This window comes from Hippoglossus hippoglossus, chromosome 9 (genome assembly GCF_009819705.1).
Source record: "Hippoglossus hippoglossus isolate fHipHip1 chromosome 9, fHipHip1.pri, whole genome shotgun sequence".
Classification (NCBI taxonomy): Eukaryota; Metazoa; Chordata; class Actinopteri; order Pleuronectiformes; family Pleuronectidae; genus Hippoglossus; species Hippoglossus hippoglossus.
The window spans coordinates 17,678,187-17,688,811 of NC_047159.1; the positions used below are offsets into that span (position 1 = coordinate 17,678,187).

The following is a 10,625-nucleotide window of genomic DNA, read 5'->3' on the forward strand; positions in this document are numbered from 1 at the left end:
TGTTCATACAGGTACTCATTTGATCTGTGTGGGTTTGAGGCTGTGGAGGCAGCAGCTCTGGAAGCATCTAACAGGGGCAGCAGAACACGCTGTGAACGACAAGTTACTGCGGTCGACAACTTCCTGTCACAGCAGGAAAAAAAGCAAAAACATCATCGGCGGAAGAGGAAGTGCCTACAGAGCCGGGATCATCTTGACTTTCTCTCTGAACTGGAGGAGGTTAGAAAGACTTTAATAAATTCTGTGGGTAATGTTTGGCCATCATGTGCATGTGGTGTATTTGCCTAAATGTTTCCTCTCTTCAACCTCCCTCTAGGTTGTGGTGAAGCTCCAGCAGCTCCGAGTGTCTCACAGACGATACACCTGCTACCCACAGCAGCCATATCCCTCCATCTTCCGCCTCAACTTCCATCATTACTACCCAGTTACCTATGACTCCTACCCCTGCGATTCCAGCGCATACCTCCGCAGGAGTGCCGATCTGAAGGCAAAGAGGAGACGCGGCCGTCCAGCCAAAGCCAGCGAGCCAATCACATCGAAGCTGCCTTTTGTTCAAGGATATAGTTATCCGCTGGCAGGGGGAAATTACTATGCAGCACCGTACGCGATGCCTTATGCACCTCCTCTGAGTCTGGGCTACTTTCCCCCTGCTCCACAATTTTACCTGCCCCACCATTCGCTAGGACCTGCACCTCCATCTCCCTTCATGAGGCCTGCTGTCCCCCCTCCCAAGGCTTTCCACTCCAGTGGACACGCCAAGCTCCAGGCAGGGGCCAAGCTTCGCAGCACTAGTGGGCCACTCCAAGGGCCCTCTGTAAGGGGAGAGGGCCTTGGCTCCCTGGGCAGTGGCAGTGCAGGTGGTCTTGCGGGGGTTCGTCTCCATAAGAGGAAACACAAGCACAAACATAAGCACAAAGATGAACCCCTCCTTTCACCGCGAGACCGGCAGGAGTTGGGCGGGCTCTTCAGTGGAGCGAAGACCACTGCACGTCTCAGCATGCTGAGTGACAGGAGGGACTTGTCCAGTCAGGGGTCTGCAAAGCATCTAGAGAAGCAGAGGGGCATCAGTAGAAGCTCAAGCCTGGGATCCAGCTTAGGGATGTTTGAGTCAGACCAGCTGTCCACACACTCTCTCGCTGACAGCCAGTTACGCTCCCGTCAGACTGGACAGCCTATAAACAGCTTCATGAGCAGCTATAGCAGCCAATCGCAGCGATCAGAGTCCGCCTCTGATCTCTTTTTGGGGTCACGGGAGGACGAGTGCGGTGGGAGGAGCAGGAAGACGAGGCTCGCTGTGTTTGGAGATCAGGGCTTAATGTCATTCCAAACTGCCAGGCAGGAGCCAGGACAGATGAACAAGTGTTCCAGTCCCTCCCTCACTGGTAAGAACCTCTTATATCAGGATTACCTGTTCACTCTGTCTTTACAAGGGTGTGCGCTGCCCTTCTGCCATGATCAGAAACCATGACAGTGGGAATGTTTTTTTTCTTTTGACAGCGGCAGCATGGTATTGGCTGTGGCATTATTCACTTTGATGAAGTGTTGGAGGTTTGAGGTTAGCCTAAGTGCCTGTTGCTTGCTTGTCTTCATCTAACCAGTTCACTTATGGTTAGACTTCCTGTAGCTACTTAACATTTAAATCCATACTTGGTTCACCTGTGGAAAATTAATGACATGAATCATTAGGGGGTGTTTAGGTGACCTCAACAGCACTGAAACTCATCACAGAGTATTTTGTGAAACGGTGCAACTAACAGTGACTTCCACTGCGCACAAGAGATTAGAAAGGTCGTGTTGTGGCTTTATTTTTGTCACTTGCATGACCACAAATTAAATCAATGACGGCAATTATCATGATGTTGACAGTGCAGAGAGGCTCCAGAGTCTACACAGTAGTTAATGCCTCACAATACACACACAAGCCATGTGTGTTTAACTTTAAGCTACCAAGGTTGTAGAAGTGAATGCGTTGCTAAATCAGGAGGATGTTTGCAAAATATTGATGTCCAATATATAATTCTATCCTCCAGTGATAATGGACTTGTTATTTGCTGTAGTAGAGTATTAATCACACACTTAGTCAGCGTTAAAGGAGCTTTCCGAATGTTAAATGTACAGTAGACTGCAGCATGCTCACCAAAGTGGTTCCTATTTACAAATATGCTATGGCCAAAATTACTTGGGCTTAAATCAGACAAAGAAGCAGGGTAGACTTAAAGTCTGTCTACCAAGCTAATGTGTATTTTGGTACATTCCGTATTCCGATGTCTTTGAGCACATCTGGCTGGGGATAGAAAGAACATAATGCATGGATGGAGACGACTATAATTCACCAATCTCTCCTTCCTCCCCACCCTCCCTCCCTTTCTCCTCTCCTGCCAATGCCTTTGCCAGAGATATATTATTCACACAGTGTGATTTATTTTCTACAGACATGCCATAAAGGGCCCTTGCCTGTGTTAAAAGAGCTGGCTGGCAGCCAGGGGTTTAATGACTGGGGCCTAGTCCAGTGGCGGGGAGGAGAAGCCAGGGGCTCAGTTAGAATACACCCCCCCACACCCCCCACACCCCCCAACCCCACCCCAGGGGATCCAGGAGGGATGACTCATATGCACAAACTTCCACCTCCCCCTCACCCCTACACCCCAACCCTACTCACACCCCTGCCTTCCACGTTATCCCTCCAGTGTTGTTCTACCTCTTCTACCTTCAATGTCCTTCCCTATCTCCCCTTGTGCTGCTTCTGCAGTTTTTGCCCGAGCTTTCCTCCTCTCACTCTCTTCCACTCTCTCCCACTATCCCCACATCCGTGAGCAGACTTCCCCTTGTTCCTCCGCCTCTTCCTCCCCTTCCCCCTTCTATCTCTTTTGCCCTTCTTCCAATTCTCTTTCTGCTTTTTCCCTCGTCTCCCCTCCCCCTCGTTTCCCCATTACCCTCTCTTTTTCCCATTCCCTCTACCCCTCCTCTAGCATGACTTACTGCTCCACTTCACAGCTTTAGCCCAATTAAAACATAGAGGCGCGTGCACATACGCATGCATGCCACACAACCATACATGTACATATATGCATTAACATGCTGACTCTTATACCCACAGATATACGCACACACACAGATCAGACAGATCCCCATCCACACTCTGACCACAGAAGCAAAATTCATATTATTATCTGAGCCTGCAACAAACGTTATAAATAATTAATAGAATAACTGTGTAGTGCTTTAAACAGCTTTAGCATGTGTGCATGTGTGTCACATGTCACATGACACGTGACTTGTTCAAACACATGCTTGCACTTTATTGCGTGCAGAGAGACACTCCCACTAAATAATATACATTAAGGGTAAATTGATCCTGCACGTGTCTGAAACATGCTCACTTATCCAGCACAGTGGCAGTGGCAGTGGATAAGTGAGCATGTATCTGTGTGTTGTATGGTGACTTCCTATTCCCCAGAGATACAGGTCCTCAGTGCTATACAGCCCCTCACACCACTGAAGGTCACCGGTTTTATGTTCCGTGTATGCAGCTCATAAATTTCTGCTACTTTGTAGTGTGTGTGTGTGTGTGTGTGTGCGCACGTGTGTGTGAACTTGGTGTGTGCACACTCCTGTTCAGCTCATAAACTACTGCTACTTAGTGCTTGCTGCATTAGACTAATTTGACTGTCTGCCCTGAATACTTGAGCAACAATAGAGTAAGATGTTCCTCTGAGTTCATTAGGAAACACCTCACCATGGAGCTCGACACACATTATTTACCCTTAAACATTAACATTATCCATTAAAATAAAACATTGTATGATCATATATCTGCTATTTGAAATTAATAAACAGAAGTGACATGTTCAAGCCCATTCATGCCATGCTTTGTATTCTCAATATCTTTTCCCTGCTGTCCAGCTCACCATATTTGGTGTATAAAACCAGAGCTGTTTTAGTTTTGACACAATCATCAATGTGTTAGAGCGCTGCAGAAAACTGCTACACTGCATCAGCAGGATTCTGGAGGAAAACGAGAGTGATAGTAGAAATAGACGAAAAGTTCAAGAAAAACAGACCAAGCAAGCATGTTGTATGCACACCGCTTGGGGACTGGTGGCTGATTGTGCTTTTCCTCCATTTTGGCTGTGGCTCAGTCTGAGCCGAGGGAACAGTGCCCAGACAGAGAGGAGAGGAGGAGGTGGGTGGGGGTTCTAAGAAATGGGACAGAGATGGGAAACTAAACGAATGACAGAGACGGACCAAGACCAGGAAGAGGTGCCTGAAATAGAGAAGGAAATGAAATGGTGCAGTGTTACCAGTTTAATTGAAAATTAGAGAGCAGCGCACTACCGCCCGCGAAGAGTAGAGAGGAGGAGAGAATGAGAGTGATGGGGAAAGGGGGAAACAGAAAGGATAGAACAGCGTGTAAAGGGCACGCTGCCCAGTTAACCAGTGTGAAGGAAACAATATGGCTCCAGTTTCTTGTCCTCAGCCATTCTGAACTGCCAAATTCATTATTTGTGCATGTTGGGCATGTGAATGTATGCGTGCGTGCGTGCGTGTGCGTGCGTGTGCGTGTGGTGTGTGTGTGTGTGTGTGTGTGTGTGTGTGTGTGTGTGTGTGTGTGTGTGTGTGTGTGTGTGTGTGTGTGTGTGTGTGTGTGTGTGTGTGTGTGTGTGTGTGTGTGTGTGTGTGTGTGTTTTTCTCTTTGTGTGTGTGTGTGTGTGTGTGTGTGTGGTGTTTTGGCAGCCTGTGCTCCAGATGCACATGGTTGTTATTGTGTGGCGACATATTAAATGGTTAAAGGAGACATTTCTGTGGGTTTCCTGCTTGCAGAATGGGATCTCCTCCTCTCCCCTCACCCCTCTGCTCTCTAGTAGACAATTACAGGATAGGATCTGTTCTCCTGGCTCAGCTGGGCTTTGAAAGGCTTACATGAATATGTCAAAATTAGCAGGAAGCTCTTGAAGCAAAAAGATTCTCTCTCCATGAGCTAAATTGGCACGATGTCTTTCCTTGCTTTTCCAAGGCTGCTCATTTTGACTGACACACTCTTTTCTCTTTATAGACTTTGCTCTGCCATTTATTTACCTTGTGATGTCTCTCCTCACTCATGTTCACTCTCTCCTCTCCCAGGTGTTCCCAGTAAACGGAGGTATAAACGCCGTGAGGTGGAACAGATCCAGAAGGACGTCAGGAGAATGCATTCTTTGAACTTTGAGCATGTGCAGAAGATCCTCCGTGCCAAGCGCCTACAGCGACAAGCTAAAACAGGAAATAATGTCGTCAAGAGACGGCCCGGACGGCCCCGAAAGCAACCCCTAGAGGAATCGGAGCCGACCGGTAGAAGGGAGGAGGATCGGGCGGATGGTCGGAGTTTGGACATGTTGGCAAGTAGGAGAGGTGATGGGAGGACCCTGGGGATGCCTGTCCTGGAGAGGTGTGATGACCTGCCAGGAAGGCAGAGCCACAGGCCAAACATGGCCCCTGAGCCTCTGGAGTTCTCCAACCACGATTCCATCTCAGCAACGATTGAGACGGTGGTGCATCAAGCTCGGTCGCTGGCTCTGCTGGCCAAAGGGACGAAACGCAGAGGCAGGGGCCACAGCAGGGATGAACTATGGGATCCGTCCAGTCAATAGACCTGCAGGAAAGAGCACGGAGAGCAGTTAGCGGAGTCTGTGCTGTTTCAAGCCTATCAGATGCAGTGTTATCTTGATTGTGGGACTCCTCTGTGCACTTTGACTTGTTTGTTCTCTTGGACTTGAGGACTACAGTGGGTCAGCGGAGGAGCAAGAGGAGGGAACACTTCCGGGGCCATCCTTCTGTCGGCTGAAACCCACCAGAAGATGAGCCTTTCAAGGATTCATTGGACCTTCATTTACAATGGCACTATATGGTACTATTTGATACTGAATCTGATGCTATAAAAGTGTGTGGTACTTATGATAGAGTAGGATATTATGTGATTCTTTATGTATCTGATACAGTGACGTGTATGGTACTTTATGATACTGTATCTGAATTGTGGCTTTAGCCATATATTTACCAGCAAGGGGAGGGGGAATGGTTAATATAAAACTGTGCAGCTCTGCTTATTTTTGCCTTTCTGAGGAAGCTTGTCAAAGAAGTGGAATAATACAGCAGTAATTAAGCCACCTTACCCTGTTACCTATCCCTGTTTTTGCTCCCCTTATACCGTGAACCTATACCTTATTTGTTTTCCTGCTCTCTGTGAGAAGTACTCGTACTTCCTGGCAGCTCCTCACCCCTGGTCCCTGTCCCTGCTTGACTCTCACCACAATTCTTTAGCCCTCCCTGGTGCCTGCTGCTCGACTCCATCTCCCTTTGTCCTCTCGTCTGCTCCCAATCATGTTTTGCATCTCCCATTGCTTGTGCTCCCTCAGCATACCCCCCCCCCCCCCCCCCCCCCCCCCCCCATCCCCCCCGTCTCATTTGTTTCTCCCTCCCTGCTCAGGCCTGTCCTGGGCAGTGACATAAAGGCAATATGGTGGATGAGACTGTCCCGGACTGTACATAGAAACAAAGTCCACTGTTGCCTGCCTTGTACAATGGGAAACCAGCTCATAGACATGTACTGGCATACAGTATATCAAATAGAATTGTTGTACCATAGACAATGAAAGTTGTGTATTGTTTTATAACCAAAAACAGACGTGGGTGCGACTCAAGACAAGTTTGTTTTCAGACAGAAGGAACCGCATGTATTCATTCATACACTCGTACATTATTTTGTTTATATCCAGGGGGCATTGCATACAGGAGGAATATCAGGTGTGTTTTCGGTAAACCTTAAAATTGGTTTAATGCACTATGAAAAAAACCATACACTTGCATCAATCAAATGCAGCACTTACATGCTTGTTCCAGCCTTATGTTTTGGCCTTCAATGGTGTGGACGTCCATTCCAGAGAGCATGCATTATTTTAATCAATTTGTATATGCAGGCTGCGCAGCCAAAAGCGTCAAACCCAAGCCCCGGTCTGAAACGTGATTGGACAGTTCAGCAGAAGTGGGCTCTCAGTCAGTGTTTTGAAAAGTTAATCCCAGTCTTTCTACTTAACATGATTTTCAATCCATATCCCTGGAAATATTTTTGGAAAGTAAAATCTAGTGTTTAGGTTTAGAAACCAAAGTCTCAGTATTCAGTGTAAGGATGTTTTATTTCAAAATAATCCGAGTTTAACAAACTCTCCACCGTGTTGGCACCAATGTAAAGCATTCCTTCGTGCACTCTAGAATGTAGCCATCTTGGATTTTGTGTCAATATGTTGAACATTTGTTAAACTCTATCTACAGTATATGTGGCTTTGGGTAGTGGTTGGTATTTTCTCAAAAAAGTATTTCAGAATATAAAGCAATGGATCAGTGTTTCTGTCAAAGTTTGGTTTCAGGAGATTCTGCTTTCTTTCGGTGGGGTGGGACTCTCTGTTGCAGCAGTTCAACTTGTGCCTTATGTTTCTTTCTCTCACCAATTTACATTTGACCCAAGAAATATCAATGGGCAAAAGACTGCCCCAAGAAATTGAACCATATAGATATAGATATATATATATATAGATATATATACTCATGATTGTGCATATGACACATGTGTCTTAGTCATCAGAACCCTGACACTGCCCGTGTCCCTTCACAGCTTCCATAGTCAGCATCCTCTGTCACCGGACACCAAGTTGCAGCTGCCTTCTAGTTTTGTCGTCATCGTAACAGAAGTAGAAGGGCTGGACTTGTGAAGATATCATGATATTACTGTTTTAAAATACATCATGTACTGACCTACATGCATTGTTGGAAGCAGAAAGGTCCACTGCATCAGATGTGTTGTCATCCAGTGATATTGATTCTACACAGTGTCCCAGATAATTAAAGATCTTGTACTCTGCCCAACATCCAACCAGTTTTATATGACATATAACTGTTATATACTTGGCAGAGGAGGAACAGAGGAGGTTGTCATGGACACCACGTTCTCGTACATTGTTGTTTGCTATGCATCAGGCCGTGCCTGGCAATGACCTTAAGAGGAATTTCTGTTCTGAGTCCACCCTTAGGCAAAGAGAAATAAGTGGTCTTATTTACTGAATAAAATGAATTCATGTAACAAGAGTTGTGAATAATACCAGTAATAATTTGTAATAAGTTGTGCAGAAAGTGACTATCATTTCATGGAAACTATAGTTACTGCAGCTCTATGCAGTACAGCCTTAACCAGATGTAAAACTACAGTATTGAAGTGTTTGTTGTAAATAGTGTTAGTGCGTCCATCCTGCATGGATATCGGTTGGGCTCGGCTATGCTGGGACTGTCTCCTAAAACCACAGTAGACCTCCTCTCTCTATACAGACTGCCCAAAAAAACATGTTGAAATGATGACCCCCAAATTATTTTCCTATTCGACAAATTCTGCTGTACATTGACATTCTTCAAAATGCCTTCTCACACCTTTGAACAATGTTTGGAGGATACAAACCCCACTGTAGTGCATTCGACCAAAATAGGAATCCCCACTGATTTGCAGCTACTTTGCCTGCGGCCAGTTGGGGTAGCGCAGTAACATGAAGAGTAAGCAAGAGGCTGTGTGCGTGTGTGTGTATGAGTGAGTGTGTGCGTGTGCGTTTGTGTGAGTGTGTGTGTGTGTGTGCGTGTGTGTGGCGGGGGAGTTCTCAGAGGAAACAGCCAAAAATACACTCGTCCTAACGTTAGTGTGCTTAACCTTGCTCGGCTAGATGACTTTCAGTGGGTCGGCAGTCTGTTGTGGTGGAGATGAGGTCTAGCTCTGTGGTCCATGAGGTGTAGAGACTAAACGCTTGGCAGCTTACTCCTCCATACTGTGGTCAGTCAGTGGTCTCTGATGTAACAGTTAAAGACCCCAAGGTGTTGTCTGTCCTGTCCGTCTCTCCTTACCAGCCAATGCTCCGGTGCCTTCTAACACTGACAAGTATTGTCCCAATCCAGAGCTTTCACTCCACACAGAGACTGCAGAGGGAATGTGGCTGTGAGTAGGGTTCAAGGTCACTGTTGTTGTGTTGAGCAGCCAATCTGGACCGGCGGCCACAGGCGGCCCCTCAACACTGATGCAAGGATCTTTTCTTTTGTCTGTGGTGTGAGCGTCGAGAGCAGCGCAGCAGTGTTTGACCTTACACCAGACCCGTTCCCTACAGCAACCAGGATGAGATATAATGGCACCGAAATTTTTATCACCCCCCCATTCCCTGTGTAGCATGCTGTGATGAGTGTCCTACAAACGGGGTGAGGGGTCACGTGAGACAGAGCCTCATAAATGTACATGTCGTCATCCTCACAGCATATGTTACAGTTCTAAGCTATAATGTTGTTCAAAGCTGAAAGTGCAGACGAAGCATTGAGAAAAACCAATAAACGTACTTCTTTAGAGCACAAAGTGAGCTCTTCTAACAGTGTGGGCATATTTTAGTTTGTATACATAGTGTATTTGAACCTTTTCTAGAGTGGGTTTCCTTTATTTGCATGCTCAACTTGATTGTATGCATAAATATTTTAGACAAGCCGAAAGTTGAATTTCAATTGAATTTGGAGCAAGACTTGTACATTGTTTGATATGTTTCTTTTTGTAATGAATTTTTTAATTCATGAAGCATTTTTGTACATTGTATGAATATTAAAAACTGCAAATATTTGACATATAGAGTAAATACTAGATGCGCATGCATATGCATATATCCTTCACAGTATGTATGTGTAAATGTACACATATATTTTGTATTTGCATTTGCTGGCATACAGATATATGTCTTAAGCACATATATACATGCAATATATATGTATATCCATGTCCGCTGGCATGCTTTTGGTCATGTTTATCTTCCATGATCTTGTAGGTTCATTTTTTTGTTTCTTTGTTTTTTTTTTATTTCTCTTTCCTGCAGAAAGAAAAGCTCATTCTTTTGCTACCCTTCTGTTGGCTGGCAGCATTGAGCACTTATTAAGAAGAACTACAGTTGAAGTTGTTCATGTTATCCATTGTGTGAAATAATAAATGACTTTATTGACAGCTGATGGTGGCACCTGTTTTCTTATTCCTAAGTAAAACTGATTCAGATTTATTGTTATTTTGTGATAAGAGCCAGTTGGGATTTAACGTGTGTTTATGTGTGTGTGTGTGTGCAGTGTGAAGCGGGCAGTGTGAAGTGTGCATGTGAACGTGGGTGGGAAGCGTGATGACAGGAGGGCTTGCTGCACTGTTGGTGCTGAATGTCAGATGGTCTCAGTGAATGACTACCACTCCACAATGCGTTTGCGTTTCACAGTTAAATGCGAGGGAATCCTCTGATCAGATTATGCTACAGCCTCACTCAGTCACTCTCTCCCACACACACACACACACACACACACACACACACACACACACACACACACACACACACACACACACACATACCTACACACTATTACTCTCTTACCTCTTCATTAGCCAAGCCTACATCTCTAAATCCTCCCTGCACTAGCCCATCAGTGTCAGCTCTAGGTGGGCCGGGCTGCAGGCTGCTCTGTTATTGGACGGAGCTGAGTGGGAAGTTCCCCACTATTGGCTGCTGCCAACTAGTAAAATTCTTCTGTTACCATGGTTGCAGGGTGAG

The 10,625-nt window shown here is 45.8% G+C and overlaps 1 protein-coding gene across 4 annotated transcripts in view; it reads left to right on the forward strand.

The window, feature by feature from the left end:
• The window catches only part of setbp1 (SET binding protein 1), a 36,345-nt gene extending 26,303 nt beyond the window's left edge, over positions 1–10,042 (forward strand). For 3 of the 4 annotated variants that reach the window (XM_034594653.1, XM_034594655.1, XM_034594654.1), the window contains exons 5-7: positions 12–219; positions 317–1,382; positions 5,122–5,627. In XM_034594653.1, the coding sequence (XP_034450544.1) occupies positions 12–219; positions 317–1,382; positions 5,122–5,627 (1,780 nt within the window). Of the gene's footprint in view, positions 1–11; positions 220–316; positions 1,383–5,121 lie in introns of all 4 variants that reach the window. The other variant, XM_034594652.1, reaches the window with a different exon arrangement.
• Positions 10,043–10,625: the final 583 nt, after the last annotated feature.